General features: G+C 37.3%; 1 protein-coding gene across 2 annotated transcripts in view; it reads right to left on the bottom strand.

Moving 5' to 3' along the window:
• The window catches only part of PDZRN4 (PDZ domain containing ring finger 4), a 390,002-nt gene that overhangs the window by 16,664 nt on the left and 352,717 nt on the right, over window positions 1-20,621 (bottom strand). For both annotated transcript variants that reach the window (XM_054445135.1, XM_054445136.2), the window contains 2 exons: window positions 5,308-5,406; window positions 2,322-2,384 (listed from right to left, as the gene is read on the bottom strand). In XM_054445135.1, the coding sequence (XP_054301110.1) occupies window positions 2,322-2,384; window positions 5,308-5,406 (162 nt within the window). The remainder of the gene's footprint in view (window positions 1-2,321; window positions 2,385-5,307; window positions 5,407-20,621) is intronic.

The following is a 20,621-nucleotide window of genomic DNA, read 5'->3' as shown; positions in this document are numbered from 1 at the left end:
GGATGATACACGAAAATGGTCCCTTTAATTTCTTAACAAAGCCATACAAGCAAAGCCTTTCAACAGATGTTACTCATCTATCCTGTCATTCTCTCCACTGAATACACTGGTTTCATTCATTGATTTATTCATGTGCATGTGTTAAAGATGACAGAAATGTGGTGGTCACCAAGACTATGTCTTGGCTTCCTGGTCCACTTTTCATTCCCCTATATATGACAGATGTAGTTCCATTTTGTTTACTATAGATCACTATTTAGGGAGCTCACTGAAGGAGAAATTATATACTCGAGATTTCCTGAAAACTAGTGGGACCCCAAACGATCATTAATTCACACTTTGTATTCTTTCCTGTTTAGAGCCTTAACAGAAGGTCCATGGTAAAAAAAAAAAAGGAGCTCTGCGCTATCTAGCTAGAGGAAGAACAGGCGGTGAGGAGGTGGTGTGATTCCATGAGTGTTGTCCTGAACAAGGGAGAGAACTGCAGAAAGTTGGGCAGGACATGTGCCCAGGCAACGCAGGCAGAGTGTTACCATGACAGTGTCATGCTGTACTGTAATCATCTGTGTATGCTGCACTGTAATCATCTGTGTATGCTGCTGTCTACCTAAACAGAGACGGCGTGCTCCAAATGCTGGGACAACATCTTGTCTACTTTTGAAACCCTGGTTTTCGGATTCCAAAAGTGTGGAATCCAAAAAAACACTCTCCAAGGGTCTGTATCCAACAAGGAGAAATAGTAGCTCTGAAACAGTGGCAGTGATGTTTTAACAGCTTATCGCTCCCTGGGTTTATCATTCAAGTCCTCCTCTCTGTTTCACAGTTGTGATCAGCAGTGAAATTCCATCCCAAAGGACCTCTGGTCTTATCTTGGGGTTGATCTGTTCACAAGAGCTGAGGAGTTTGTGTGTCTCCCTGCAGCCATTCTTTTTTTTGAAAGTGTCTCACTCTGTCATCCAGGCTGGAGTACAGTGGTGCCATCTCGGCTCACTGCAACCTCCGTCTCCCGGGTTCAAGCGATTCTCCTGCCTCAGCCTCCCAAGTAGGTGGGATTACAGGGGGCTGCCATCATGCCTGGCTAATTTTTGTATTGTTTAGTAGAGACAGGGTTTCACCATGTTGGCCAGGCTGATCTCAAACTCTTGACCTCAGGTGATCTGCCTGCCTCGGCCTTCCAAAGTGCTGGGATTACAGGCGTGAGCCACCGGGCCTGGCCCCTGCAGCCATTCTTTATGGGAGAGGACTCAGAAAGGAGACAGCAAGCAGGTGAAGGCAGGTTTAGGATAGAAACTGGCTTTCAGCTATTCCTGATTTGGCCTAAAACTCTTTCCAGCCTCACATCCCTCCTACAGTCTGCTTACTATCTCTTGCATAAAGCTGAAATGTAATCAGTCTCTATGTTTTTACATTTGCATGTGGGGAATAAAACACATTCTCCTTCATCTCCCAGCAACTCATTAGTAAATACAGTAGTGCACTACACAACAGCTTTTCAGTCAACAATGGACAGCAGATACATCAATGGGCCCATAAGATTATAATACCATGCTTTTACTATACCTTTTCTATGTTTAGATACATAAAGACTTACCACTGTGTCACAATTACCTACAGTATTTAGTGCAGTAAAATGCTGTACAGGTTTGTAACCTAGGAGCAGTAGGCTATGCCAGCTAGCCTAAGTGTGTATGTAGTAGGCTGTACCATCTAGGTCTGTGTAAGTACACTCTCCAATGTTTGCACAACCGGGAAATCATCTAATGACATTTCTCAAAACATATTAAGTGACTCATGACTGTAGTTGACACTGCTTCAAAGTTCTAGACTTTCATATAGCAAAGGAACATCTAGATCCATGTTCACCTAATTTATTCTGGAAAAGGCAGCAATAACTGCCACTGCTAGTAATAATAGCCATTAATATTTATTAAGTACTTATGCACTGTGTTAAGCATATTGCATGCATAATCTCATTTCACCTTCACAACAATAGGTTATTATTACCGTTTTTTTTAAGATGAGGAAATAAAGCTTAGGATGAGAGGAGGTTATGCAGTGTGCCAAGCAAATTGTGAAGCGGGAAGAGAAGTCAAATTTGACTCCAGAGATGGTATTTGAACTACTAATTATTAGCTAATCACTCTTAATAAATCGCACCATCCTAAATTAGTTTTAAATGACAGTACTTTTTTTTTGGTTTTGTAGATGTTAATATCTAAAAGCAAAGACAAATTCTTTTCTCAACAGTTTACAAGAAACAAAGTAAAATAGTAACTTTGGACAGATCGTGGGAAACTAAAGGAAATTACTATACCACCTACTTGCAAAATCCGATCCCCTTGTCGAATCCGGCCATCTTTGGCAGCAATGCTATTTGGGTCAACCTGTAATAAAGAGGACATACATCTTCAACTGGGTATGAAACATTCCCTCAAGAACTTAAAAATATGGCTTTAAAATATATTTTGCAAAAGCTGTTTCAAAATTCTCTGTTGATTTGTGACAGTACATGTCATATTTCTCTCCATCAAAACTTATTGATTCTAAAAATGTAAATGAGCTGTTTTAGAATGAACATGAATAAAATTGTGAGGACTAGAGTAGAACTTAATCTGAAGACCAGTTTTCCACCTTTCCTCTATTTCTTCTTTCCTTTTTCCCTTCATTCTTTTTTCTTTTTTTCACATTCATTCACTCATTTCTGTATCCCAACTGTCACACCTGATCTTCAGTTGACATGAGGTGATGGTAATGCTAGGACTCTCTGGACCCAGGAAATTTACTTTTTGTCTTAGCAAAGCTGATAGCTATAGTGTAAGTCCATCCTTTTTTTGTTTGTTTTTTTTGTTTTGTTTTTTTTTTTTTTGAGACGGAGTCTCGCTCTGTCTCTCAGGCTGGAGTGCAGTGGCGCCATCTCCGCTCAGTGCAAGCTCCGCCTCCCGGGTTCCTGCCATTCTCCTGCCTCAGCCTCCCGAGTAGCTGCGACTACAGATGCCTGCCACCACGCCTGGCTAATTTTTTTTGTTTTTTTTTTTTTTGTATTTTTAGTAGAGATGGGGTTTCACTGTGTTAGCCAGGATGGTCTCGATCTCCTGACCTCGTGATCCGCCTCCCAAATTGCTGGGATTACAGGCGTGAGCCACCGCGCCCGGCCCAAGACCATACTTATTAAAGAGAATTATGTCTCATGGGCACATTAATTGATATATAAAGACATTTACAACCTATATTGCTCAAGAAACACACACACACACACATCTGATCCATGCATTTAATTACTCAGGACTACTTTACATGTGGGGTAAAGTATATTAACTATAAACTATTTTAGAATGTATAGATATTTACGGCTGTATTAGGAGCTTATCAGCATTTTAATGGGCTAAACTTGAGTGATGACTTACAGTTTACTGGGGGTAATTTCATCTATCAGATTTCATGTGATGGCTTCAAACTTTATTTAGGCTTGTTGCATTGCAGCTTTTTTTTTAAGCAAACTGTTTCAAGTGTAGCATAAGGTTGATCCATCCTATCCATATGTTAGATATTACTTTCTTATTAGGGGTGCCACCTAATAATTGAGTCTTAAATCATCAATCAAGAATAAGTGACACTATAATTACATGTAAGAGGTAAAAGGAAAACGTTCCTTCCAAGTACCTATGTTCAGATCCTGTGGCTTCTTTCCCTTCCCTGAAAAGTGCAGCTCCAATTCTGACATATTTAAATAGTAAATAGAGACTTACTAGAAGGAAGTGAAGGGTGATTCATGAACTGTATCCCATTTAAAAACCACTCACAATCTAAAGCCTCATCTTTAGAACTGTAATCAAACTAATATTAAACTTCTACCTTCCTACCTCTGTACATATTACAAGAGATAATGCCACAGGTGTTTCCTTATACTTCCTCACCCTAATCAGAGGAATTATCCTAATTGCATATTTAAAAGAAGTACATAAGTTGAATATTGTCTGGAGATTTTTCCATCGCAGAAGCCAGTCAGTAAATTTTTTGGCAGAGGGATAAAGAGTAATATTTTACACTTACAGAGTTGTGTTGTTTTCTAAATGCATTAATTACATTATCTCTTCCACATTCTAAGCAGGTCTATCAAAACAATAAGATAAGCACTGTTGTACTCACCTTCTAGTTGAGAAAGCTGAAGCTCGGTATATTAGGTAATGTTTTCAAGATTATGGCCAAGAAAACTCGGAACAGCATAGAGCAGCAATTAGTATCTAGTTTGTCTAACTTCTGCATTTATATATAAACATATATACACATATGTTTTGTACATATAAGTATGTAATTTTTTATCATAAGCATATTTAATTTTAATTTATTTATATTTAGAGACAGGGTCTCATTCTGTCACTCATTGTGTCACTGCACTGGAGTGCAGTGGCACAGTCATAGCTCACCGTAACATCGAATTACTGTGCTCAAGCAATCCTATTGCCAAAGCCTCCTGAGTAGTTAGGACTACAGGCATATGCCACCCTGACTGACTAATTAATTTTTTTTTTTTTTGTAGAGACAGGGTCAAACTCCTGGCCATAGGCAATCTTCCTCTCTCAACTTCTCAAAGTGCAGGGTTTATAGGCATAAGCCACTGTGCCCAGCCTTAATTTTTAAAAACATTCCTTCCCACTTCACATAAAATAATGCTTTTTGTGAATTAAAAAAAATCATCTATTGTAATAAAATTTGCTTCACAGTCTTTAAAAGGAACGAACATTAACAGTATCTCACATTTTAGACTCTCACTTGTGCATTGCTTCTTGGCCTTTGGCCTAAGATCAAGTGTAGAATCTCACTTGCGGGGTTGAATAAAACAAACTAATAGATGCACTCATTGGGTATTCAAATGTATCAATGCCATCAGCAGAGTAAAAGATGTGATTATTGTGAGTAGTAATTTAAAACAATTAGCCAGTGCTGCTGTTAATGGAATTCATAAAAGACACAGTAGAATGGAAGGACAGATGTTTGAGGATCAAAAACTTTGCTGGACTTGCTGCATTCTTATGGGAATTTATTCAAATTTGGACAATGTTACCACTTTTGCACTTTTCCTTGCTGGGATTCTGGGGTGAAAGTATTCACATTAAACAAGCTGATAATAATTACATTACTTGGGCAGCATAATTTACTTTCCTAATTGAAAGTGACAAGTTTTGGAACATGGCCAATTCCAATTCTTCACATTCAAGCCTCTGAAGGAAGGGTTTTCTCATTGTGAGTCATTTTGCTCTGTTCTTCCTAGTTTCCCTCCTCGAATTTCCCCTCCATGGCGTTTCTTACCTCGCTGACATAAATGCCGGTGTCTTCTTCATCATCTGTTCGGTAACAGACTGTCAGGCCCAGCTTCTCTTGACTGCTAACACGACACAACTCGACCTCCTGAGAGAACAACACACACAGATGACATTTATGTCAGAGAGAAAATCTGCAGCAGAATGGAGAACTCACTGATATTCTTTGGGTCACTCTGGCAAGTATTAATAATTGTTGCCCAACATTGGAAATTAACTTTTTTTTTTTAACCAGTATTATTCAAATGTTCTTTCAGCATGGATTTCTATGTAGGGAAGCCAGTGCTTTATATTTTTATTGTAAGGTTGGAGATACACAGTTGTTTGCATCAAGCTGTCAATGCAAAACTCCTTAAAAATTACACAATAATGTATAAATCAAATACATGTATACATGAATACACTGGAATCAATAAAATATTTGAGAATGTCAAAGTTAGTGGCAAAATGTTCATAAAAACATGAGGAGTTACTATTACATGTTTTTATTTGTATTGTAAGAAAACAACATAAGTTCAAATAATAAAAAAAAAGACTATACCAAGCTGTTTCCATCAATTCTGCTCTGAAGTTCTATACAATATGATAATAAGCAAGTGTTTTGTATAGGTCAGGCCAAGGTTTTCTATTATTTTGTAGAAACTCTCATTCTTGGAAAGAAATGGGTTCATCCAGGCTGAAGGGAGAGACATCAAAAGCCATTTGGGGCAGAGGCAATGATTCAAAATGAAGCAGTAAATGAACAAGAAAATACATTTACTGAAACACACGGCTAAGGGCTTGAAATGTCAGTCCTCAGGTAATGTATATTGAATTTATTTCCTGATTTAGGTTCAGTAAAATAATAATAAATTTCAGTGTATTTCAGTTTTATATAATGAAATGGGCTTGTACTACTTTCAGAAGCAGATGACTTCAGGATAAATTACATAATTCCAAGGATTAAAACACAAATTAGCACACTAATTATGGAGAATTTATTCCTATTGGATGTAGAATATAAGACCCATTAGTAAATAATTGGATGAAGAAGAACAATGTCTATTTAAATTAGAAGTGAAGTCTGGATCAATTTCTAGCACTCAGGCTCTGTGGGAGCTCTGAATTTGTCTGTCTTGCTTAATACTCTTTCTCCATTGCCTAGAACGGGATATTTCATTGTGGGCACTCAGTAACAAGTAGCTGAAGGGTGACTAATTTTATTTCAAAAATCTTTCCAGGTGCACACAGATTTTTGTAAAACCATAAGTAGGTAGTCTTTCCTCTTTGATTGGAAATAGAGGTGAGGTGTGTGTGTGTGTAAAGATTATGAAAAAAAAAAAAAGAATAGAGTGCTAAGGTCTAAATGTTTGTGTTCCCTACAATTTGTGTTAGGGTTTCAACATATTTTACCTACCAAGGAGGTGGGGCCTTTGGTAGGTGATTACCAAAGGTAATCAACTTTGGTAGGTTGTAAGGGCTGCTGAGCCCTCATGAAAAGGATTAGTGCCCTTATAAAGAGGCCCCAGAAAGCTATCTTGCCTCTTCCACCATGTAAGGACAGACACAGTGAGAAGGTGCCCTCTATGAGGAACAGGCCCTCACCAGACACTAAAACTGCTGGTACCTTGATCTTCTACTTCCTAAACTCTAGAACTGCGATAAATTTGTTTCTGTTGTTTAGAAGCCACCCTGTTCATGGTATTTTGTTATAGCAGCCCAAATGTACAAAGACAAAAAGTATTCATTTAATTGTCTAAAATCTGAAATAGTTATCAGTACAAAATGAAGGAAAACTTACTTAATTTCAAACAAGAGAATACTTCCCAGAACACTCTGTTACATTTGAGTATATAGCCTCCTTTTCAATTTTGTATTTGAATGAAGTCCTTGTCAGTGGATAATAACCTGTTTAAAAATGATGTGCTGTACACCATGGGTAAATCCTTAGCAAGGGGATTTGCTCTCATAAACTCCAGTGACCAATAATTTCACAGATAATAGCAAATAAAACTAAATTTAAATCCTCTATTCTGAGATAGGTACTGCAAATTAGTGAAATGCATGAAACTAAGAAGAATGCCGACTTTCTGACTGGTGGACAAAGATACTCTATATTATAGTGCTTAAAAAGGTTATAGTGTAGGCTGAACAGTAAAGAGAAAAGGTGAAACATCATTTTTCCTAGATGTAGACTAGGAAACAGTGAAATGATTTAGCACCAGAAGCAAAAATGTACACACCAAGCAAAGGTCTTTTCAAAACTGGTAATAATTAATGCCTCCAGAGGGAAAGAATACTTGACTAAAACTGCAACATTAGGAAGGAATTATAGCAACAAAACAGCTTCAATTACAGCAACAAGGTATACAGTGGAGGAGCATCTCTTAGTGATTCCTAAGAGGCCAATAAGGAAACCTACACACTCCATAATGAGCTGAGATTGGGACCTTTAAATCAACACAAATGAGGAGCTGTAGCCAAAGCTGAAATCCACCGACTTTCAATGCCCTAACAAAGCATGGAAGCAACTCTCAGTATTGTGAGAAGACATTTTTGGGGGGGAACATTCTTTTTTGAATGTTTTCTCCACATTCTCAATGGTGTAGCTTGACTTTGGTGTTTGCTTAGAACAACTGTTTGGCAATAAAATTGAGTGAATGTATTAAAACAAAAAGGGCACAATCTGCCTATAATTCTTCAACACGACAAATCAAAGCACTTACCCAAGAATCTCAGAGGAAAGGAGACTAAGGTCCTCAGGTCAAAGTAACTTTTCAATATTTTCATTGCCTTGGACCAAACCAAAACTGTGAAACAGGTCTCAAAGTTATCTCCATGGTCTTTGCTTCCAATATTCCCCTTTGTAAGACACTCAACACCCTCCTATTTCCTTTCAGCTGCTTGGAATCTCTGAGGTATGAGTATTATAGATTTGCCATTTTGCTTGTCCCCTAACAAAACCTGGCATTCAGTGTGATTTTCCATTCTCTCACAGATAACTCTTGAGACATAAAAATAATTGATACAGAAATATCTCTCAAAGGAATCATCATTAACAATTACTTAACATGTGACCCCATCAGGCTTTAGTGAATATTAATAAAGGCTGAAAATACAAAGCCTTAATGCAAGGGACTAAACCCTTGGCAGAAAGCCTTCAGGCACCGTAAGAGACCCAATTGAGATTTTTCTAGATCCCGCAAACCACCTCACACCAGTCCCAAGTGTGAAGTTGTATTTCTTGGTTGAGAATGTCTCAGATACTACATAGTTTATATTAAAACACAGAAACATGCATTTTAGAATCAAAGTTCCCTTAATTCTATGTCAAAATAACTTATAAGCAGCTACCTGTAGACAATTTTGTTTGTAGGAGGCAAAGGTGGCTTTATAAAGACTCTGATGATCTGAAAGGAATTCTGCAGCACAGGTTTAATTAAGTATTCCCTTCACAGGACACACAAGCCTCTGACTTCTGAAGAAACAACCTCCTGGTAATAGAGAATGTTTTCCCTAACAACTTTCATACCTTTCCTTCTGTCACTTGGAAGCTGTTTGATGAAACACATAAAAGTGAAATGCTACCTCTGTACATTTTCTCCATGGAGACAATTCATGAGCGTATACAAATCAAAGCCAAGCCTGCATGGATGGCAGCGCTAACCATCCATAAGTCATTTGTCACTAGAGTGAAAGAATCACTTCACACACCTGGTGAAACTACATTTATTTTGACTTAAATGTACTTCAAGATGTGCTATTGTGGGGACGCATCTAAAGTCTCTCTAAAAAAAATCAAACTTCAGCATCTAATATTGTAAGAAATTGATTATATATAGGTTGAAGGTGGTGTAGAAGATTAGAGTTTGTTATTAAAGCTTGCTGTGAAACATCTTTCTAATCATAGAATGACACAAATAGGATTTTTACATACTTTGGTTGTACTCCAGTGGTGTGAAATTTTTATATTTTTTTGTAATTGAGTCTAGGGAGAAATGAGAAACTTAAAAAGAAAAAAAATGCTTTCTAGATAGAACTCTCTCTTACCGGGGGAAGAAACAAGGGTTGACACTGCTTAAAAAGCATTGGCTTTTTAAGCAGCATTGTTCTCAAACTTTAAAGAACACTTAGGCCCATGCATGCCATAAAGATTTTCCTCTTCGTAAGAAAATTCAAATGCAGTCAGCACTATTCAAGTTTGAAGAAGAGCTAGGGCTAGACAGGCTAGCCATTTATATCAGTTGACAACAGGGGAATGTAGGGTCTTTTATGTCCATATCTTTATTTATTTTCCTGGTTTTCATTTATTAGACAATACATGCACTTTTACTCAATCTCAGTGTTAATCATATATCATCTTACATTTTTTAATGTTGATTAGTAACTACTGAAATATCATGCTTTGTTGTTCCAATAAAACACTTATTTCAAAAAATGAATCAAATGAGAAATATGAAAACTTTAATCCCCACAGCTAAGAGAAAGCTAGATAGTCTATTATAAAAATATTGCTTCAGTATCATTATCTCCTGCATAATGGAATCTAGGGATAATACTTAGTGAAAAATAAATCACAAAACTCCTGGAATATCAAATCCCTGTGACAAAACATTTCAGGTTTGCACCCTCCAACTCCAAATTATTCATAACAAGTTGCTGCAACTAATAATTAAATCACATTTCTGTAGAGACATAAGGGTAAAAGCTAAAGCTTATGGTCATGTCTTTTCTCTAACATCCTTAACCCCTCCTCTTTATTTGACTACTTCTTTTTCAATGGTCTTCTGAAATATGGGCAGCTTTTAACCTCCAATTTCCCATTCTTAGAATCAGAGACATTCTGGATTCTTTGGGAAAGAAAGCAGTCACATTTCTCTAGGCGCAGGTTGGCTGCTTCGCACTGTAGACTGTGAATCCCCTTAAAAAGTCATCAATGACCTATCTGGAGTAGATTTTACACCTTAACAAAGAAAGAAACATTATTTTTGCCTCTACTGTTAATGGGGGAGGAAATGAATTCATGATGCTGGCAAACAACAGTCGATGTCAGGAAATCTGGACAAGGAATAGAAAAGAGAAACATAAATTGAAGTAGGTGAGAAGTGATTCATACATTTTGTTTTTATTTTATTTTTTAATTCTTTTTTTTGAGACAGAGTCTCACTCTGTCGCCCAGGCTGGAATGCAGTGGTATGATCTCAGCTGACTGCAACCTCCACTCCCAGGTTCAAGCGAGTCTCCTGTCTCAGCCTCCTTAGTAGCTGGGATTACAGGTGTCTGCCACCACGCCTGGCTAATTTTTGTATTTTTAGTAGAAATGGGGTTTCACCGTGTTAGCCAGGTTGGCCTCGAACTCCTGACCTCAAGTGATCTGCCAGCCTTGGCCTTCCAAAGTGCTGGGATTAGAAGCATGAGCCACTGTGCCTGGCCATGATCCATAAATTTTGTGTCATTACTTCTGCTGTGACACCTAGGGAACCAGGCAGACTGCATTGAAACCTTTCCTAGAATGGGCTTCCACCCAAAAGCAATCTGTCTAAAACAAAGAACAAAGGTATAGAAGGAAACCAGGAAGACGCTTCTGTTTACATCAGGAAGGTTTATTTCCCCCTTCTCTATTTTGTTTGTTGTATCTTTTGAGGAAATTGCAATTACTTTGTTATTTGTTAGTGTCATGTGGTTTACCTTTGCAAGAATCCAGAATCCAAGGTTTTTCATAGTTGAATGTTGAGTTTTTAGCAGATATTAAAATGATCACTTATTAGCTTCCTAAAGGTATTGCTAACTATCCACGGCCATTTCTGATTTGATTTCCTGACTCATATGTCAATTTTTGGGAGATCTCCATCAAAATAGTTTAACATGCTATAAGCAATGTGTAGAAGAGACCATTCATAAAATGTCATTTTCATAGTTGCCTTATTTTAAAAATAGCAATGTTAAGCACTTCACTTCCTGGTCAGCTCAAATGCTCTTGCATTCCCACTCCAGCACTTTTGTTCTCTCGCTAGAGCTTGAACCTGTTGACCCTTCCCTTTCTCAATGTCAATAATTCCCTCAGGCTCACTCCTGTCTCCTGATGCAGCTTGAAATTCACAGTTAGATGTAGTATTTTTTTTTTTTTTGGCTTTTAAAGTAACCTTTATTTTTAAAAAGTTAATATGTGCATTACAGGAAACTGAAAAACACAAGAAGCAAAGAGCAAAGTCATTCACAATCACAAGCAGTTTATAGTTTGACATGTTCTTCTAGGTCCTGTGCATGTGTAGGCACAACATTCAATTTTATGGGACTGAGATCGTACGGTATGTATCATGATTTTTCACACATCATGAATATTTACCAATTCAAAATCCCAAAGCTATACAAGTATTTTGATAACGAAGAACACACTACACCAACTCAATCTGTTAAAAAATAATGTAATCCTGCCTTTCTTGGGACAAAAATGGCAACACGACTCTAGATAAAAAGCATTGGCAGGGTTCCAAAATCCTCAACTCCCCTGTTCTCTTTGTCCACTGTATCATCCAGAAGAAGGTCAATTGTGGTTAAGACCAAGTATTCACCTCCCTGCTTCCCCAGCTGAGTAGTGACATGGTCCCAGAGGGGATGCGCACCATGACGACCATAGTGACTGCTTTCCCTGTGTGTTCATTACCACAATTTGCAAATGGGCAATCCATGCTGCCCGACAATTACACTCTACTTTCCTTGCCAAGTTGCTGTTTCACATGCTAAAGGAACTAGTGCCATAATTCCTCCTCTTTTTTCAAATTTCCAACAAAAACCACCCACTCTTAGTTGATGACCTTATCTGATAGTTCACTGGATCTTAGTGGATTATTATGACCTCAACTTTCTGCTCTCCCAGTCTGGTATCTCGTACCTCTTCTGTCTGCAGTTCTGCTACCGTGCCCTTCTCTCTCTTCATGCTTGGCTGGTCATCTTGTTCTAGACTTCATGGAGGAAAAAGAAACCATGGAATGGAAACCTCTGTGTTTTCCCTCCACTTGTCAATCCACATGCATTTGTACATAGAAAGACTCTCTGGGCTGCCTTTCTATACAGCGAAAGAAAAATCCCCAATCCTACCAAAGGTGAGTGCCTCCATTCATGCTCTGTAAACCATTCCTTTATTATTTTTCAAGAATTTATCTCATGGAATTATTCTTCTTATCCTGTATTACTTATTTCAGTATCCTCATTAGATCACTCTCATTGTCACACATACACACACACATGCACACATTAATATCATCAATATGGGCTGGGGCAGAGGGAAATCTTGTGGACATGGTAGTCAGCTCTAGGTTGGGGGCTACTGGAAGAATCCAGCAAACTTTGAAGAGATCTTAAAATTAGTCTTGGTGTTTACCAAGGAGACCAAATTTCCAAACAGAGAAACATTGACCATGCAGAGGCACAGAGGTAGGAAACAGTATTTCATGTTAGAGGAACTTTACGTAGTTAATGTGTGTGAAGCTAAGAGTTTAAGATTGGGCTGGGTGAGGGGTCATGGTGAACACTAAAACTGCAGAGGTAGGCAAGGGCCAGATCATGAAAGGATGACCACACCCTATTAAATAATTTGGGCTCTTTGCAAAAAGTAAAGGGGGCTATTATAAAAGAAAGAAAACTATCCTATTTGTAGTTTAGAAAGATGACTTCAGCACTAGCATAGTGGGTGAGTTGGAGGGATTAAGCGAATGTTACCAGTTCATGCAAGAGAAGCTAAGGGCTTGAATGCAAGCAGTGTCATTGTCCTATCGGTTCTTAAACACAGTTATCATTATTTCCATTTCATAGATGAAAAAAGAAGCCACAGAGAGAACTTGGGCCCAAAGTCACACAGCAAGTCGAAAGTGGAGCTGGGATTCACATTCTAGCTAAGGGACCTGGTCTGAATTCTAAACAGCACCTTCCTCTGACTTCATAGTATATTGCTCTTTCTCATTTTTCAGCTCTCAGCTTAATTGCCAGATGGTACCCTTGTCCACCACTCTTTCTGAAATAGGGGTCCTGAAGTCCTCTATCAAAATTTCACTGATGCTTAGTAGCTTCTTGGCAATTATGAGCACTTATTTTTCTTTCTTTTTTTAATTAGAAAATGTGTACTTTATTAAGATGCTTAGTTTTAAAATTACCTGTTTATTGTTCTCTAAGAAGGTCCTTACCTGTTAGGTCTGTTATTATATCCCACAGCGTTAGATATGAAACAAAAAGAAATTTGTTTCTTTGAGGATGGCACCTTGCCTTCTTTTTCTTTGCATTTCTAGTACCAGCAGAGGACTGAGAGCTTATGAGAAGCCCCATATGCGTTTGTTGAATTAGTTAACTGCTAAAGCGAAGTTGGGTATAGGGTGTAATTGCTTTTACTGTATTTGTACAGCAGCATAATTGTATTAGGTTTAGCAGAATATGTTCCGAAAGCTGTACAAACAATAGGTGTGACCTAGTCTCTTATCTCTGCCAACAAGAAAAGTAATCAAAAAATGAACTGTAAAATTAAAACAAAATTATCTATGAAGTTTCTCATTCTAAGAATTCCTCTAGCATGTTCAGTTTTTACTTATTCACTTTATTCACTGGACATTTTCCTAGCACCTGCTACATGCAATGGATTACACTTGGAAACTTCTTATGTACCAAACATTGCTCTAAATGATTTGTGAATAGTGTTTCATTTAATTGTTAAGAATCTGATAGGATAATACAGTGCACAGTAGTTATTTCTGGTCCTATCTAGCATTTATTCACTGTTTTTTTGGAAATATGACCCTAATTTATTTTGCAGAATTACACCTTTTTCTTTCTAGTCCATGTGTTTGTTCAGGGCTGATTCCAGCTCCAGGACTGGGCTTGTGACCTAGGGATTAGTTAATGAGTGCATTTTATTTAGTTCACTGGGTATAGTGATAATTTCAAAAATGAGGATTTAGTTCAAGCCCATCAAAATCAGGTTCATGACTTTTGTTGAAACTATTAGGAAAAGAACACTTGTCTTTTCTATTGTATTTGAACCACAAAAATGTAGATCAGGAGTAGCTCAAAGCTTTATCATGCCACAATATATAGACCCTGAGGATGGATTCAAAAAAGGGAATAAAAGCCAAAGATGGAGAAAGATTGAAATTTAGTGCCACTATTTGAGCCCCTGCAACAAGTTATATCTAAAACAATAAACCTTTGGAATTTTTAGCAAGGAGAACCAATAAAACTCCTTTTTCCCTTAAGCATTTGTTTTAGGTCTTCTGTTTCTTGGACTATAGTCCCAATTGCTTTTGGTAGATATTATCTACAAATTTTATGTTATAAATGAAGAAATTCAGAGCCAGCATTAAGTAATTTATTTAAGGTCACTCAGCAACTACTCATCAGAATCAGAAATTGAACACAGATCTCTCTCTCTGTCTCACACACACACACTTTTTAACTCTGAAGATTGCTTTTTCAAGAGATGCATTCTTATAGTCCAATGGTCATTTAAGAGGTCATTGTCTATAGATGGAGGCTTAAGCACATAAAGAATTCACTATAGTGCAATGGGATACGTGGTAAAAGATAGATGAACTGAATCAAGAGGCAAGATGAGCCACAAGAGGGGATGCTCCAGAGAGAAGCTACTGTTTACATGGAGGGTGAGAAGTTCAGTGTTGGCTACCATGGAGAGGGTTTAGGGATGTATTAAGAGAGGACACTAGAGAGGTGGATTAAGACTGATTTCTAACAGGTCTCATAACCAAAGTCCTGGGCAGAAAAGGGAGAGGGAGGCCAATATGCATAATCTGTGGCTTCCATCTTATATAAAACACAAGCAATTATAAAATTAGGACTATTGAGAGAAAGCAAGAACTTGATTTTCTGGTATTTAACCCAAGCAGAAGCATACATTTCTTCTATTTTATCTTTAGTATTGATTAGATTTTTTAGAAAAAAAATAATTATAATTTACTTCCTAGAATTATTTGGGAGGGAATTTTAGACATAATCTAACTTGCCTTCTATCTTTTCTAAATTGAAATGACTTACCCACATTCATCTGACAATTTAGTGGCAGAGCTAAGAGTAGAAACCAGGCCTCCTGACTTTCATTCAATTGCTCTTCTTTATTGTTACCATGCTGATACTATTCTTCAATCAAGTCATTCTGACCTGGGACTGAGGTCTGGGGGTTCATGGAAAGGTGTGTGCTGGGGATGGCAGAATCACTGAATGGGAGAGAGATGCTGAATGAAGTGTATTATCCAGATGAAATGTGTGGAGGCAGGAACAAGGTGGAGAGCTTCGTTTGTTGTGACGTCAACTGAATGAGGATGGAGAGCATAGAATTCTTAGGAAAGCAAAGCTTGAGTTGAAAAGATCCTTACTATTCTTTCAACCCTTAGTGTCTATAGCAAATTTAAAAAGAAGAAAGAGCAGACTTCACTTTTATAGAAAGGTACTGTCCATTCTCGGAGAGGCTCAAATCCCCATTGTAATGTCTATAGTGCTGCTTTCACCTGGCCCTGCGGTCTTTATTGCATCTCCACTCTCAGCATTTGTAAGCTGTCTTTCCTTTGAATTACTGAAAATAGCTTTTCAAAAGAGAGTGTTAACAACCTTCTTTTGACATTAGCTATGTGCACTCTGCAAAGTAAGCAATCCATAAGGACTGGGTGACCCTTTGTGCTGTGGTTGTCTCTGATTCGATGACTGCACTTCTTGGTTACATCTACTATCATGCTCTTGAGTTGGCTATGTTTTCAGCAAAGGAAGTCAGCTAAAGAGATACCATCTACTGTTTGGGATACCGTTTTATAGTTTAAAAAGTCACTTTGAAGAGGTATTCACTTCAGAAAGGCAAAATACCTTTTGCCTAAATATAAGAGCAGATACAGACAATAGACAGCTACTTTGGGTGCCAGAAAGAGGATTGTCAGGGATAAAAGCAAAGTCTAAACATTTGCAAAATGATCCACAAGAGTGCCTTCAAGGGAATTTTTAAAAATAGGACTAGAAGGGCTGGGTGTGGTGGCTCATGCCTGTAATCCCAGCACTTTGGGAGGCCGAGGCAGGCGGATCATGAGGTCAGGAGGTCGAGACCATCCTGGCTAACATGGTGAAACCCCGTTTCTACTAAAAATGCAAAAAATTAGCCTGGCGTGGTGGTGGGTGCCTGTAGTCCCAGCTACTCGGGAGGCTGAGGCTGGAGAATGGCGTGAACCCAGGAGGTGGAGCTTGCAGTGAGCCGAGATTGAGCCACTGCAGTCCACTCCAGCCTGGGCGACAGAGCAAGACTCCGTCTCAAAAAAAAAAAAAAAAAAAAAAAAAATAGGACAAGAAGAAGTGGGAATCAATGTCATTGGCAGCCAACATTTTGGAATATTGTAAGCCCTGTTAAATATTTGGCACAAGAGTTGAGACACTGCCTAGCCCTTGAGAGGTAGGATAGATGGGTAAGGACAAAGGAGGCAGAATTAAGAGTTGTAGGGCTGGCTGGGCATGGTGGCTCACACCTGTAATCCCAGCACGTTGGGAGACCGAGGCGGGCGGATCATGAGGTCAGGAGATTGAGACCATCCTGGCTAGCATGGTGAAACCCTGTTGCTACTAAAAATACAAAAAGAACAAATTAGCTGGGTGTGGTGGCGGGTGCCTGTAGTCCCAGCTACTCGGGAGGCTGAGGCAGGAGAATGGCGTGAACCCAGGAGGCGGAGCTTGCAGTGAGCCAAGATCACACCACTGCACTCCAGGCTGGGTGACAGAGTGAGACTCCGTCTCAAAAAAAAAAAGAGTTGTAGGGCTGCAGTCCAAGAAAAAGGCAAGTAGGAGAGTCTATTTAGGTTTGCTAAAGCTGAAGGACTGGTCCAAAGCACACAGAGTTAATAGAGAGGCTAGATTTACTGTAAAATTGAGCTAGAAGTTAATGAAAGAAAAGAATCTGGGGCATGTTAACAAAAACTAATTTTTGAACTTGCATAGAGATGTTAATTTAAATTTATCAAATGATATTCCATTTATCATGCTTTATGATGGACCTATATGCTGATGAGCAATGACAATTATTTGCAAAAAAAATAGTGCAAATCTACTGTTTTCTTCATAGGTGGATCAGATTGTTTGTGTTACATAGAAATGACAAAGGTTTTACATAGAAAACATTACATAGAATGAACATGTTCCTGAAGGTAGATCAAAGAAAGAAATCTTTTTATATTATCATATTTTTATACCCAATGCTCAGACATTCGTTGAGAATATGACATAATGATGAATTAAATCTCTTCCGTGCCCTACTATAACAGCCCTAAAATACAGTATTTTCTTCTAAGGTCTGATGGTCAGTGAGAAATTTGATCTACAAGATTAATTATTAAAAAATGCTTGGAGTTTCTCATCTTCAGATTAGTACCACAGTGTATAATAACAAAAAATGTCATTGTAAATACATAATGATTAATCATAAGTAATGGGCTGATCCTGAATTGATGTATGATTTCCAATTTCGTAGGTTCTACATTTTGTCAGTGGTCATAATTCCAAAGCATTTAAAAAACTCATTTAATAGCACAAATTCTAGATTTTTCCTTTTCTATTCCTTCTTTTTAGAGCCAGCTCTCCTAGTTATTTTTTAATGCCAGTCTATTATGATACATGAAATGCATTACATCTTTACTGTACTGGCAATAAAATTCTAGTAACATGCGTTAAAACCAATTAGTAGACCTGAATATCTCCTGATCTGATGAATGAGAAAAGGAGGGTCTACATTTATCTATTTCAGATATTATACATTGAATTCCAGACTGGGAGATGCCCGTGTCTATGTTGACACAACAGAGATTTGTCAATCCTCCTCAGAACTTCTCTTTATTTGAAAAGCATTCAGGAACTTTTCCAGCATGTGTTATTAAGAAAACATAAAAGGAAGATTAACAAAGAAGAAGAAGAATAGAAAATAAATAACCCTGTTGATAAGATGAACTTCATTTCTATCAGCTGGTTACTGAAGCAGGAAACAGAGGCTTTTCTAATGAGGCAGTGGGCTATTCCTGCAATGTTTCTAAGCTATTTTATACCGGGGAGAGGGAATTTTTCCTGTGGTCATCATAACAGGAAAAGGTACAAGACTTAAAGCTGTCAAGATCCTATGAATGTAATAATAATTGTTCCCAAATTGCTTTTCTCTGTTCTTTTTCTTGTTAGGTAAGGTAATATTTTAATATAATTAAATATGTTCAGACATTTCTGATCTAACTAAATAAATTAAACTGTAAAATAGATTTACTAAAAAATATAACAAAAGATCATAAAATATTGATGCTAAACTTTAGTGTTTTATTCACATTTTAAACCTTTTTTTTCCAAAAAACTCAGGATATTTGAGTTTTTTAAACAAGCAGGAAGATACGCATTTTAATATATATACTCTTAGAAGAGAAAAAGTCATTTTGAGGAGATATATCCATTCTGGAGGAGGAGAATTAGAGGAGCTCCCACAAAATATATATATTATATTTACACATGATATATACACACACACATATATCACTTATTGGCATAATTGCATGTGCACATACCTTCTAAGTTTGATTATAACTAGTTGCCTGTACCTCCTGGATTTATAACTAACAGCGGACTGTAATGTTTAACACTGACATTGTGTTATCATCTATTTCACAAAATGCAAAATAAATGATGGCATAGACTTTTGTGCACAGTTGAATTTTCGTAAGAATGTATATACCATCGCACATATATATCGATGATTTATTCTAGGTAGTACAATTCTTTCAGTGACTGGTGCATAGCTGTATAATTGTATGTTTGTATAATGATGATGACAATTTGTGTCATTTTAAAGAAATTTGAGTAGTATTTTATAACATTTGAATATATGATTAAATTACTCATCAAATTAATTTTAGTGTTTAATTTATTTAACATATTTATTTATTAAAAATGTTTAATTTTTTTTTGCCCAACAATTATATCAATTGCTTTTTCCTTGGGCCTTTAAAGAGTAGACATGTTTCTCCATTTGTTGTCAATGGATTAATCGGATCATTTGGCCATCTGAAATTAATTTCAATCACTGCATTATCTATTCTTCATTCTGGTTTAGTAGCTACATGCAAAAACATGGATCATCAAAATTAACCTGAGTATATCAGCATCTGTTCACTAGTGCATAATTTATAATAGCAAAGTATCATGAATATCCTCCATGTCCACAATATGACATTTCTTAAATAAATAAGGAAATAGCTAAACAATGAATTTTATGACTCTGAAGAACTTTTATAAAAAGCGAAATGATCACAAATTTGTATAACATAACCTCATTCTTCAAAGTCTTGTATTCAAAGAAAAATTTCTAGATGGAAATAGTAGTTAGCGCTAGTTGCTGTTATTATGAGGATGGTTACTTTCTTTTTAATATACCTTTGTATTTCCAAACATTTTTGCTGTGACCATATAGTTACTTAAGATTAGAAAAATAAGCATTATTTTAAAATACAAATATTTATCCTTAATAAAATAAATAATGGATACACCATAAAATGTGCTCATCTCTTTTCTTTCTCTCCTACCTGATCAACTTGTTTACTGGAAAATATTAATTAAGAATCAAGAAAAAAGTGGAATTTGATTGATTGAGGGGAGTGCAGCCAAGCTTTTCAGCTGCCAAGTTTAGTGCCTGAAGTTCTTTCTGTTGGCACCAGAACCAGATTTCCACATGAGCAGGTTGGTCTTAGTGACTCTTTACAGATCTGATCTTCTTCCTAAGCTGGTTAATGACCTTATCATTTTGCCAGTCATCCAGGTTTGGGTCTTCTCTTCAGGGTTATCTTTTCCCCCTTACTTTCTACTCCTTCTGTTGCTGCTACAGTTCAGGATGACGTAATCTCTTTCCTAACTGTTCTATCTCCTTGAATTCATCTGGTACATTACTGCCTGATGAGTATTCTTAATATAAGTCCTTAAACACATCATTACATCCTTACAGCACTACTGAAGTCCAAACTCCTCAGATTGACACTATAGGCCCTCTGTAATCTGATCTCAAACAACATTTCCCCCAAATCTCTTACTATTCCACTCACACATCTGACTACCTAGCCAAACTGAAGTAGGAACCACTCACCAACTCTGTTGTAGAGATTCCTCTTCCTTCTCACAAAAAATGTATGCCACTTCGTTTACTATCCTAATTAAAATTCTACCTATGATTCAAGATTTAGTGAACTATGAAATTCCAAAGGATAGAGCAAATGTATTCAGCTTTGTATCTCATTGTTGATTATAGAACTTTGCAAGTAAGAAGTGCTCATTGCC

This window comes from Pongo pygmaeus, chromosome 10 (genome assembly GCF_028885625.2).
Source record: "Pongo pygmaeus isolate AG05252 chromosome 10, NHGRI_mPonPyg2-v2.0_pri, whole genome shotgun sequence".
Lineage (NCBI taxonomy): Eukaryota > Metazoa > Chordata > Mammalia > Primates > Hominidae > Pongo > Pongo pygmaeus.
The sequence above is the reverse complement of the archived record's forward strand: the minus strand, read 5'-3'. Positions and strand labels throughout refer to the sequence as shown.